The sequence below is a fragment of the Pogona vitticeps genome, chromosome 5, assembly GCF_051106095.1.
Source record: "Pogona vitticeps strain Pit_001003342236 chromosome 5, PviZW2.1, whole genome shotgun sequence".
Classification (NCBI taxonomy): domain Eukaryota; kingdom Metazoa; phylum Chordata; class Lepidosauria; order Squamata; family Agamidae; genus Pogona; species Pogona vitticeps.
This window is the reverse complement of record NC_135787.1, coordinates 129,556,755-129,570,121: the sequence shown is the minus strand read 5'-3', so window position 1 is coordinate 129,570,121 and position 13,367 is coordinate 129,556,755. Positions and strand designations below refer to the sequence as shown.

At 39.3% G+C, this 13,367-nt stretch overlaps 1 protein-coding gene across 13 annotated transcripts in view; it reads right to left on the bottom strand.

Annotated features, from left to right (window-relative positions):
* CADPS2 (calcium dependent secretion activator 2) overlaps positions 1 to 13,367 on the bottom strand; it is a 371,478-nt gene that overhangs the window by 57,547 nt on the left and 300,564 nt on the right. For 12 of the 13 annotated variants that reach the window (XR_012087419.2, XR_012087420.2, XR_012087421.2 and 9 more), the window contains 2 exons: positions 4,919 to 5,074; positions 2,554 to 2,701 (listed from right to left, as the gene is read on the bottom strand). Coding sequence is in view for 10 of the 13 variants with exons in the window: in XM_020803108.3 (XP_020658767.3) it covers positions 2,554 to 2,701; positions 4,919 to 5,074 (304 nt within the window). In the remaining 3 variants the exon portion in view is untranslated. Of the gene's footprint in view, positions 1 to 151; positions 1,118 to 2,553; positions 2,702 to 4,918; positions 5,075 to 13,367 lie in introns of those variants that run through there. The other variant, XM_073000554.2, reaches the window with a different exon arrangement.

Below are 13,367 nucleotides of genomic sequence, written 5' to 3'. Positions count from 1 at the left end.
CATATTTTAGAATGATGATTGCCAAATCTGTGATAGTACAAAAATGTAAAATAAAATATGGTTCATGCCATCTGCCAAAAATTGTATCTGATATCCACTGCAAATATCTCCAACCCTGTTGTGCTACTCCTGCTAAATTACAGTAAGGACCACATAGGGAATGTTCTTTTACAAGGAAACACCAAAATCTCAGAAATCAAACTGTGATGTTTGAAACGTAGATGTTTATTTCGAATAGAATTTTCAGCTTTTAATTTGTGTTTAAGTCAATGTACAAACTCTGATGATACGACTCAGATTTTGGGGCAGGGGAATGATTCTTTTATTCTCAATATGTAAATGTCTGAAATGTGAAAAGGCTAACAGTTTTATATTGATGTAAAGATTATCACAGGGTTGGATGCAGATGTAGTCAAAAGAGACCCATTCAGATCAATGAGGCTGGCTGATTCAGGTAAGTACATTCACGGAAGTATGATTACATCTGGATCCAACCATTATGATTTAGCTCTGAAAGAAAAGAAAAAAAATGAATGAAAGAGCTTCTGACAAATACAATGAACTACCCATGTGGAGCAACTCACTTGGAAAGACAATAATGCTGAGAAAAAATGAAGACAGGGAGAAAAGATGAATGAGGTGGATAGACTCAATAAATAAAACCATGACCTTTAGTTTGGACAACTTGAGCAAAGTTGTCAACAATAGGACATTTTTGGGATCACTGATCATAAAGTTGCCATAAGATGGAAGCAACTTCGATGCACAGAACAACAAACTGTGAATGTAGCAAAAAGCAAGTATATAATGCAACTTTTCCATTTGTGGTTACTGCATGTAATTAGGATCTGAAAAGGTGACAGGATCCTGTTTTAAATATTAGTGTAAGACTGAGTCTTCTCCCATTCTTGCATAATAGGCTGACAAACTGAAGACAGAGGGAGGGACTCAATCTACTTTGCATATAGTGAGGCTGGCATTACTTTATCTTGTTCCAGGATCTAGATTTTTAGTCAGGGTGGTAAACCCCAGGTCCCATTTTACAACAAACAATGAGTGCTAAAACATTTGGAAGACAAAATAAGTTCTAAAATAAACTTACCCACTGATTAGCAAACTGGGTCATGTGACAGAAAACCCCCAAAAAACAGACAAGGGGAAAAATGATGGAAATAATCATTATAAACTAATACAAGATGTAATAACCAAAACAAAATCAATATTTTAAAAAACCCAACAGGAAACATGAAGAAATAAATATAACAGAATGTTATAAAACAGAAATGTTTATGAAAATGAATGCCAAGTCCATCATAAAGTATAACTCTTTACTTAAATCCTAAGGACCACACATGTTGCCTAGTCATACAAGGCAAAAAGACAGGTGGTCTGCTTACAACTCAGTGATGCTGCACCACAGCAGGAGACACATTTGAGTGCTATTTTGAAAGAGGCTCTCCATGTGTCACCAGGAGGTTTTTGTTCTTTAAGAACAGTGCTCCTGTGACAAAGTATGATGGAAGCTTTCCTGGTTTTCTACATGTGATTAAAATTAAATTTCTGGTCACAACTGGTGACTATATATGCAGACCCCTTCTTAATACCTTTGATTGCAAGCATGAACACACTGTCAAAAAGGGTATGCTATTAATAACACATAGTAAAGATTAAAGTAAGGTATTTGGGTGCTGCTGCAAGTTAAACCTCTGAGCCACTGGGCTGTCGAAATGTCAGCAGTTTGAATCTGCACAACAGGGTGAGCTCCCATTGCTTGTCCCAACTGCCAACCTAGCAGTTTGAACGCATGCAAATGCAAGTAAATGAATAGATACCACTTTGATTTGAAGGTAACGGCATTCTGTGTCTAGTCATGCCAGCCATGTGACAAAGTGTCTATGGACAAATGCCGACTCTTTGGCTTACAAATGGGGATGAGCACCAGGCGCCTAGAGTCCTGGGTTTAATAAACTGGACAGTTAACTGGACTTTATCGTCAAGGGAAACCTGTACCTTCACCTAAGATTAAAGCAGCATAATATTCTGGTGACTATTCCTAGTGAGTCACCCATTCCTTAATTCTAGATTGTTCTAGAATGTTATCTCAGTATGGAAGACCAGTGACAAGGTGCTGCAGGATTAGAGAATAAGGATTCACTAGTGACAAAGATCCAACGTTGTAGTTTCGCAGCTAATGCCAGTTGGCATAAAGACCTTTCCCTGCCCTCCTTCCAAAGAACCGCTCTGTGGCTCCAGAAACCACCCGATTTCCTAACCTTCAGGTGCAACTTTTTAGGCTATGTGGCAGGCTGCACAGTATATGTATGCGGCTCATTCTAGCAGAAGCTGTGGGATTCATCAGTAGTACACCACTGAATCCTTGCATAAAATTCTTGCTCCTGCTATACAAGTCTCATATGGTAATCTGGGAATATTTCTCCTCTCCTCTTTTGCAACCAGCAATAGCTATCTCAGAACTGAACTCTGACCAAAGCCATTTGTATAATTACTGAACTTTTGAAGCAGATATTTTTATACATTCACACTTTCACTTACCTCCTGCCCACCATCCAGAACACAGAGTTTAGCTGTTTGTTTCTTGGCATCAACCAGTACATTGAACATAGTGCACATAGAAGAAGGAATACGCAAATCTGTTGATTTGCTTGCCTTCTGCAGTTTGAGTTCAAAAGCAATTCTTGTTCTAACAGTTAAAACGGGAAAAACAGTGCAAAGATTTGTTATGATTTCAGACAAATGAAGCGTAAAAGAGAAACCATACTTATATCTATTTCCCATAAGTGTATAAAAATCAAGGATTGAAGTGTTTGGATAAATGCTACTTGAAAGTGTAATGATCACATCCATACATCCTAAGGTTAAATATGAACTTAGCTAAATAGCAGCATGACAAAACACAGCAGCACATAATGATGTTGAATGCTTTCTGGCAGATATTAAGCCTTGTGCACAGTTTTCAAACCGGTAAATATAGAATGTTGTCATACAGCATACTTAGGTACTTCCAACAATTTGAAAACTATGTTTATATGAGTATGAAAGATTTTGTGAGAGAGACAGAGATTGAGAGAGAGAATAACAAACCAACCTTGGGTTTTTACATGATTAAATGTCTATTTAATTCAGCATTCTGTTTCCACCTATCTATCAGAAGGTCACAGGCATGATGTGATGGCTACAGCACCTTCCTATCTGTGTTCCCTGGTATGTATGTATGTATGTATGTATGTATGTATGTATGTATGTATGTATGTATGTATGTATGTATGTATGTATGTATGTATGTATGTATGTATGTATGTATGTATGTATGTATGTATGTATGTATGTATGTATTCATTCATTCATTCATTCATTCATTCATTCATTCATTCATTCATTCATTCATTCATTCATTCATTCATTCATTCATTCATTCCATTTATACCCCACCTATCTAGTCACCGCGACCACTCTAGGTGGCTTACAACAGTAGTACAAAGTAGTACAGAGACATGGTGCCTTTAATATCACACGTAATATTTATTCATCCTCACTAATAGCGACTGACTGGCTTATCCTCCACATATTTGTCAGATTCCTTTCTAAAGCCATCCAAGTTGGCAGTTAGTACTAGATTTTCTGATAATTAAGTCTATAATGCAGCTATGCAATTTGTAAACAGTTACTTTATTTTATTTGTCCCAAACCTCCCACCATTCAGCTTTAGTTAGATGACCCTACATTATAGTAATAGGATTTGGTCTCTAATTACATTCTACACACCAGGGACAATTTTATTTATCAGGTCTCCCTTTACTTTGCCTTTTCCTAAGCTAAGCCCAACCTCAACCTTATAACCATTTCTCAAGAGGGGAAGTCCTCTATTTAATTATAAATTTTGCTGCCCTTTACTACACATTTTCCAGCTCTAAAATATTATTTCTCAGGTGTGACAATCACAATTGTGCATCATATTTTAGGTGTTGCCCCACAGTCACAATATGATACTGGCAGTTTTATATTCTTTCTTTCTTTCTTTCTTTCTTTCTTTCTTTCTTTCTTTCTTTCTTTCTTTCTTTCTTTCTTTCTTTCTTTCTTTCTTTCTTTCTTTCTTTTCTTTTCTTTTCTTTTCTTTTCTTTTCTTTCTTAATGATCTCCAACATGGAATCTGTCCTTTTGACAGCAGCCACACATAATTTGACATTTTCCTTGAGATATCTGTCTGAACCCCAAGATTCCTTTCTTGGTCAAACCCCATTGCTCTAATGTGCCGTAAGGCCAGGAATCTCAATGGATTAATTGCAGAGTCCCTGCTGTGTTGTGGCAGACACCCACTGTTGACCACGTTTGAAAGCTAGCAGTCATAAAAAGGTGCTGTTTCATTTGAGTTTCTCCTACAGCATGCAGGAAGATAGAAGGCCCCAAAGGTTGATAATGCTCTCATATAGAGTACTGACTCTCTTGACTCCCCAATGAAGTATGAGATTGGAAGTCTTAATTGTCCCAACAAGGTAGAATTTAGACACAGCTTCTGCACTTTTGCTTGCTTTCACAACCACTGGGCTGCACCAGGAAGAGATGTACCTCCTGTAGCTTGGTCTGTCTACATCCATCCCACCTTCTCTGAATAGGGCAGAACTTGGAAGGCTGAAACAAGCAGGAGGAGCAACCCTTCTTTTATGGGTGTGGTTTTCTCTCACACTTGTGTTTCTTTCCTGCCCTTTTTGAGAATGGAAACAGTGACTACATCAGATTGAGGAGTAAAAGCAAGAGTTTGCTTCCTATGTACTCTTGTACAGATTTGGCCTAGAGAGAAACAAGGAGATGGGCCCACTGGAAGAAGGCTCCTATTTTTTTCCTAAAGACCCTTCTAGATATTGCATAATCTACAAGATAACCCTTGAAAGTACATATATACCTTTTGATGCAGGCTTCTATCATATCACTGGCCATGAGTTTAAGTCTCTGTTCTAAGTGGTGGGCAAATTCTGGTTCTGGCCAATGAAGATCGAAGACAAACATCTGCAATGCATCAAGTTTCCAGAAGAGATCTTCTGATGTTCCTGATCCATTACTATAAAGCAATAACAACAAACCAAACATGTTACTAACAACATTTAATCCACAGCACTAGACGAAACACAGATGCTCCATTCCCAAGACTTCTAACTATTTCAACTCTTTTTATTAAACAATAATGTAAAATATAAAACAAGAGCACGGAAGCATTATGGGAATCACTGCCCATCTTTTTCTCTTTGGTAGTCCTGTCTTGTACCTACTTTGTGATACAAACTGTGACTTTGGTAGCAACAAATGTGGCAGGGAGTCTTTTGCTTTTCGGGAAAGGCATTATGTGACTTCTGTCTTCAGTGGCTTTCCTGCTCTGCTGCTATATCCTTTTACTTTGCTATTGAAGAACTCAACCAAGGCAGGGGGGAAAAAACAGCTGCTGATACCAATACCAATAATGCTTTGTTCAGTTCAAGTAAGCCATTTCTGCAACAAAGGAAAGCATATATATATTTGATTTTTTTTATAAACACAGGCTCCTGCACAATTAACCAAGTACTCAAAATGTTGAGATCAAAGAGGACTTCCAAGGGTCAGTGAAAAGGTTCTGGAGGCTGCTTCACATACCTTGCTACTTCTTCAAGGCTATGGGTGAAGTCCCTGCCTATCTGCCAGTGAAGCTACTAGGGATGAAGAAATAGCCGCCTAGAGTGGTCACAATGACCAGATAGGCATGGTATAAATGAAATGAAATGAAATAAAATAAAATAAAATAAATAGTTCACCAGTATTGTGGCAGAATGACAGCAGGCAGCATTGTTCTAACTATGAACTGTCTTCAGATATCCTATAGCCCAAGGATGGGTAATGATTGACCTTCTAGAGATGATGGGATTTCCAATCTGACAACATTGGGAGGAATCTGTGTTCCTCATCTCTGATGTAGCCAAATCTGAAAATGGGACTTGGTCACAAAGCTAAATGGAAGTGTGGGACTTGAAAGAGGAAGTGTAGTGGGGGGGGGGGAGAGGATGACACTCTTTGCATCACACCTGACCCAATCCTGAGAGGCCTTGAGATATCAAAGTGCAAATCTTTATCCATTTCAGATCTCCAGCAAAATGGGGGGGGGGGAATCTGCAGATAATGCGAAAAAGAGTATAGAGTTATATCTAAAGCCATGATCTCAACAGAGGTATTGCTCATTGTCCTCTCCTCTGCTAGTACTTTGTCAGCAAACTGGCTAACAATGAGCAGATTTGATCACGATTTAATGTGGATCGACTTATCTCTAAACTATTGAGTGGAAACACTGGTGTGATTTGGATTGTGAAGTTTTAAAGCTGACTTGAGCGCTGTCTCTTAGTGGAAAGACGGGGTATAACTGTTTTTAAAAGTAAAAAGTGAAACTTCCAAAGAGGGTTTCCTGACAGATGCGGCTTGTATCCATCAGGGTTCAATTTTTCCTACATTTGGACTCTCGATACCCAACCTGATTAATGAGTTGTTTACAATCTTCAAGGAATTTTTGGAACCAGGTATTTTGGCCCCAAAACTAGAGGTCTTCACATCAATTGCCCAAGTTCCCGGCTGGAACCTCCCTTATAACCCCAAGGCCAAAGTAGAGATGGCATTCAAAGTAGGGGCTTTATGACCACCAGAGGCCATCTGGATTCATTTAGAAGGAAGGATTTGCCTCCAAGTTTACTTAGGAGGAAGGAAAAGATCATGGTTCAGTCTGTCTGGACCAGGGCCTGCTGGCTGAGAACCTGTGAAGCCTCGGCTCCTATACATGTTTTTAATTTAAACTGAGCCACTGCCAGCCTAAAATATTTGCTGTCCAAAGTGGAGCAGCAAATAGCACCTCTACACTGACCCAAGGCATAACACAGTCATGTTATTTTGGTATATAAAGAAGAAAATCTCTCAACTACCCACCCTGTTCCTGAGAATACAATCATGACATTCAAGGATAAGAAATCTGACAGTGGATACAGTAATTCGCTTTCTTTTACTACACTGCAAATCTACCACTCCAGGTGATTTCTTCACCCTGTGTAATGGTAGGACTGCCATGGTTGTTGCTGAAGAAGCATCACTGGAACTCCAGCCTCCTCCTTGAGTGAGGGAAGTGAGCAGTACACTATTTGCTATTTGGGTCAAGCTGTATATGGATGTTTGTGGGAAGAAGGTATACAAGAAAGAAAAATGTTTTCATGGAAGTAGTAGGATGGGTACGTGCATGGCCAAAAAAGAGCATGCGAGTCTCTCAAAAAGATCATGAAGGAGGACAAAGATTTGCATAAAAATACATATGTTAATTAATGAATGCAGGCTACTTATGCAGGAATTATCTCTAATTTCTATGAGTTAAACAGCTGATGAGTACACCTCACTAGAATGGGGTGGACTGTGAAGAGGTGACCAGAGTGCCTCCTTAAACTGCTGCTCAGGGATTAATTATGGATGAGCATCTTCAAGACTCTCATCCTTTCTTCTTAAGATTCTTTATTCTTAAATGGAGCTTGGCCTGGACTTCTGTTCAAATAAAGAATATGTTCAAGCAGAGGACTGCCATTTGACAACCCTCCACGTAGACAAATGTTGTCTGTGAAGATGTCACATGGTTACCCTAGGACAGAGGTTATGCTGAATATTAAAGGCCTACATGGTATAATGTCTATTCTAGTCTATCATCTAATTTGGCATTTACACCTTAACATAATGTATGATGACTAAATTGTATTGAAAAAAATACTTTTAAGGTAAGATAATGAACAATTCACTGCAAAATAATTTAGCCTGTAAAACATAAAGCAATTTGTTTAGTTGTTTGTTGCTCAGGATTTTTAAGGTAGATAAAAAAAATCCAATCTTAAATGTTGCCAAAATAATTTTATGAACATTAGCTTCTTCACTGATTCATTGTTAAACCATTATGATGTTCACCAATGTTGTTTTAAACCAACATGGTTTTCACCAATTACTTGCTCCTTCCTAGAATCTGAAAGAAAGCTGATAATCAATGTATCATATATTGATATGACACAAAGTATAGTATCCAATTATTAGGTCTTTCAACTGGGTATTGCACGACATTATTTAGGGAACAAATGTTTTTGAGATAATGAGTTAATTGGCAAAGGGAAAGAAAAGCCTTGGCAACACAAAGGAATAACACACTCCCATAAATGCTGCTGAGTAGAAATCTGTCATTGTGTGTCTTTGGCTATATGAATAAAAAATGCAAAAGTATGGGAATATTTTTAAACAATAATTACAACAAAACAACATTACACTTGTTTGCAGAAACCAGATATAATTTGTGTCAATTGGGATGCACTAATACTTGCCCAGTCCTTCAAAAACACTTTTGATATAAACATGATAAACACCACTAAAAAGTTTGATGCACCTGACTGAAGCAGAGAGAATCTAAATTTAACTTAACTTAAAGAGCAGCATCTTAAAAAGCTGAGACATCATCTTGCCAACAAAAGTCCACATAGTCAAAGCTGTGGTTTTTCCTGTAGTGACATATGGAAGTGAGAGCTGGACCATAAAGAAAGCTGACTGCCGAAGAATTGATGCTTTTGAACTGTGGTGCTGGAGGAGACTCTTGAGAGTCCCCTGGACTGCAAGGAGAACAAACCTATCAATTCTAAAAGAAATCAACCCTGAGTGCTCACTGGAAGGACAGATCCTGAAGCTGAGGCTCCAATACTTTGGTCATCTCATGAGAAGAGAAGAATTCTTGGAAAAGACCTTGATGTTAGGAAAGTGTGAAGGCAAGAGGAGAAGGGGACGACAGAGGATGAGATGGTTGGACAGTGTCATTGAAGCAACCAATATGAATTTGACACAACTCCGGGAGGCAGTGGAAGACAGGAGGGCCTGGCATGCTCTAGTCCATGGGATCACGAAGAGTCGGACACGACTGAACAACTAAACGAACAAAGTGAAAACTAAGACTGTTGAAGAGAAGATGGGCCCTTTGTTAGATGAACTTGATAATGTACTTGATGCATCCAAAGTGATCTATGATTATCCAACTTCTAACAGCCCATCCCATAAACCAACCAACCTGGACACCAATTTCTTATCAAATTGCCATCCTGGCTCCAATTTCACTGTAGATTAAGCTACAGACACACTTTAATGATATCTGCTTCCTGGATCACTTATATCTCATAGTCTGCTCAGAAGAATTTGCAATACTGTAGCTTGTTCAGAATGTGAGGATATAATATAATGTGTATGCTGCACCAACTCCATTTCTCCTTTGCATCTATTCTAAGAAAACTGTATTGGCTCTGATGTCAGAAACAGACTGGATGAGTGTGAACAAACTGAAATGTGATCAGGCAATTTGGGTATACTCTTGGATTCATCCATAAGCCAAGATCAGTTGTTCTCAAACTTGTGTCCCCAGATGTTCTTGGACTGCAACTCCCAGAAATCCTGATCAGCACAGCAAGTGGTGAAAGATTCTGTGAACTGCAGTCTAAGAACATCTGGAGAGACCAGTTTGAGAACTATTGGCCTAGATATTCAGGAGAGCATTTGCACAGTTGAAATTGATGCAGCAGCTGTATCCAATCTGATTTGGCTACAATGATACATCTTAAACACCTTCCACCTGGATTAGTATAATACACTCCATGTATTACAATTTCTATGTATTATAATTAATATATTTATAAATTAATGTATTAATATGGAAAATTAAACAGGTTTAAAATACTGCAGCCCCAGGCAGTGACAGTCTATAATTCCCTTGTTGCAATGGCATCATGGGCTACTGCTTTGCAATCAGATTCAATTCAAAGTACTGGCAATGACCTATAAAGCCCTATATAACTTGGGCCCAAGATACTTGAAGGATCCCATCTCTCCAGATAATCCTTCCTAGCTTTTGAGATCTTCAGAAAAGGGTCTTTGCCATCTCACCCTCACAGGCACATTAGGTAAGGACATGAGAAAGGACATTTGCAATAGCTGCTCTTAAGCTATGGAACTTCCCACAGTGAGATTATCTAATCTATCTATCTATCTATCTATCTATCTATCTATCTATCTATCTATCTATCTATCTATCTATCTATCTATCTATCTATCTATCTATCTATCTATCTATCTATCTATCTATCTATCTATCCATCCATCCATCCATCCATCCATCCATCCATCCATCCATCCATCCATCCATCCATCCATCCATCCATCCATCCATCCATCCATCCATCCATCCATCCATCCATCCATCCATCCACCGACCGACCGACCGACCGACCGACCGACCGACCGACCGACCGACCGACCTACTGCCCATCTATGAGCAGGCAAAGGCCTTCTTTTTTAAGCAGATCTTTGGAAACTGAATGTCCTGCTGAGAAATGACTTTTAGTGAAGCGTGAAATATGCTTCCCTGCTTTATTATGCTTTTCAGTGTTTTTAAATTCTTTTTAATAAGTGGCTTTCAAATACCAATATATCCTTAATTACATTCAAATACTGTAATTTATTCATATATTTGTAAGCTACATTTGGTCTCTTTTGAGGCAGGATACATACATATAATAACAACAAAATAATAATAAATTGTTCTTTTTATGTGCTATCAAGTCACATCTGACAGTATGATAATAATTATAGGATTTCCGAAGTATGTGAGATATTTGAGTAGATTTGAGATATTTGCGTTTTACCAGCACCATGTCCCAGTGAGTTTCCATAGGTGGAAGGAGACTCAAACCCAGCTCTCCTGAATCCTAGTCTGTCACTCTATCCACTACATCATATTGACAACTCAGTATAATAAATACAGGAAGCATCTCCTTGCATTTTATGAAACAGTATCTAGGAAGTTGTTGTTGTTGTTGTTGTTGTTGTTTAGTCGCTTAGTCGTGTCTCACTCTTCGTGACCCCATGGACCAGAGCACGCCAGGCCCTCCTGTCTTCCACCACCTCCCGGAGTTGGGTCAAATTCATTCTGGTAGCTTCGATGACACTGTCCAACCATCTCATCCTCTGTCGCCCCCTTCTCCTCTTGCCTTCAGACATTCCCAACATGAGGGTCTTTTCCAGGGAGTCTTCTCTCCTCATGAAATGGCCAAAGTATTGAAGCCTCAGCTTCAGGATCTGTCCTTCCAGTGAGCACTCAGGTTTGATTTCCTTTAGAATTGATAGGTTTGTTCTCCTACTAATTCATCTTAGCTCTATTCTTTTCTTGTGAGCAAGAGTACCGCTGCTCCTGAATCAAACCACAGAGGAATGTTAGTTTCCCTTCTTGCCTTACATTGTCTCTCACATCCTGATATTTCAAAACAAGCACCAGACCCCTTCAATGTAGTATTTGATCTGAATTGTAGAAGCAAAGATTGAAGGGAAGTGTATGAGTATTTATCTGTGAGAACACCTATACTATGACTAATTATAACCTTATATTTTCTTCCCTAATACTTCCCTCCTGCTTCCAGGGTGTTTTCCTTAGACAACTCCACACATAATTCACAGTGCTTTTCATGTCTAGCCAGTGTCTCTTCTCTGTTAGCCTCTCAAGAGACCAATCAAACAAAACACTGAATACTACACACAGCATTTTGCCCTCTTAATACCTCCTCAGCCTTAATGTACAATGCCCCAGATGTACCATTAAAGGGAAGGAATAGCAAAAACAACTAAAAACAAAGTAATTATGTTGCTGAGACTATGTAATAATAGAAAAGAACACACACTTACAGAGAGAGAGAGAGAGAGAGAGAGGGAGAGAGGGAGGGAGAGAGAGAGAATGAACCGTAAATTCTTTCATGAATGGAAATGCTAGCAAAAAAACTTCTACTCTGTCTCCCTGAAAATAAGATATAACCTGTAAATAAGCCCTAGTATAATTTTTCAGGATGCTCATAATATAACCCCTAACCCAAAATAAGCCCCTGTGAAGTGAAAAAACCCCTCCACCATTGTGCAGCAACCAGAAGAAGATGGCATGACTGTATTTGAATTAAAAGTAGATTGCTGTATGTGAAAAAAAACATCCCCTGAAAAAATGAGGTTACTTACTTGTAACCATAGTGGTCCTCTGTGAATTCACACAAATGGGTCTTGTCTGCGCCTGTGCTGACATTCTCGGAAGATTCTAGAATTAAAAGTAACAATTTTATGGGATGATTCCCCATGAGGCACATGCTCCTCCAATCCCAGATTCCCCTCGGTTCCGAAAATTTGTCCACCGGGCACAAGAGTTACATGATAAATAAGATACCCATGATAGACAGAGGGGAGAATGGGTGGGTAGTGTGAATTCGCAGAGGACCACTAGAAGAACTATGGTTACAGGTAAGTAACCTCATTTTCTTCTTCATGGCCTATGTGAATGCACACAAATGGGTGACTAGCAAGCTTCACTTACCAGCAGGTGGGACGTCATGGTAGGAAGGATGCCAACACAGCTCTGTCAAATCCAGCATCATTGTGTGCTCTCACATCTAGCCAGTAGTGCTTCACAAAGGTTGATGGAGCTGACCATGCTGCGGCACGGCAGATGTCAGGAACCTCAGTTGGGGCTGGAAGGCAACTGAAGTGGACAGCACTCTGGTTGAGTGAGCTCTCAGTTGATCAGGTGGTGACTTGCCTGACAGCTGGTAAGCAAGAGATATGGTCTGGACTATCCATCTAGAGATGGATTGGGATGAGGCTGGACCTCCCTTATGAGGACCACAAAAACACACAAGAGCCTTTTAGTTGTTCTGAAGCTCTTGTTTCTGTCCAGATAAAATGCTAGTGAGTGTCTTATGTCGACAGTGTGGTGCATGTGTTCCAAATGAGATTATGTTGATTTGAACAATGATAGCAATATGATGGGTGGATTAATATAGAAATCTGACACAATCTCAGGCAGAAAAGAAACATCAAAATATAAAGTCCCTTTATCAGGGTGGAAGTGAATTGGATGTGGATCAGATTGCAGGGCGGCAAGTTCACCAGTTCTCTTGGCAGATGTAATAGCCACTAAGAAGGCCGTCTTAAGAGTGAGTAACTTCAAGTTTGAAAAGGACATGGGCTCGAATGGTGTGTGCATTAGTGTGTGGAAGATGGTCTGTAGAGACCACTGGGGAATGATATGTTGATGTGGGGGACGGATGTTATTGAGTCCCTTGAGAAATTTCTTAACCGTAGGGTGTGATAGAAGTCTTGCTGAGGCAGAATTATCCAGTTGATGGGCAGTGATAGCTGAAATATAAACTTTTAAAGTTGAATGGGAAAGTCCATATTTGAAAAGACTCTGATGCAGGGTACGAATGGGCCATGGCTGGACTGGATGGAAGCTCGGTCACAGGATGGCCAGTTGAAAG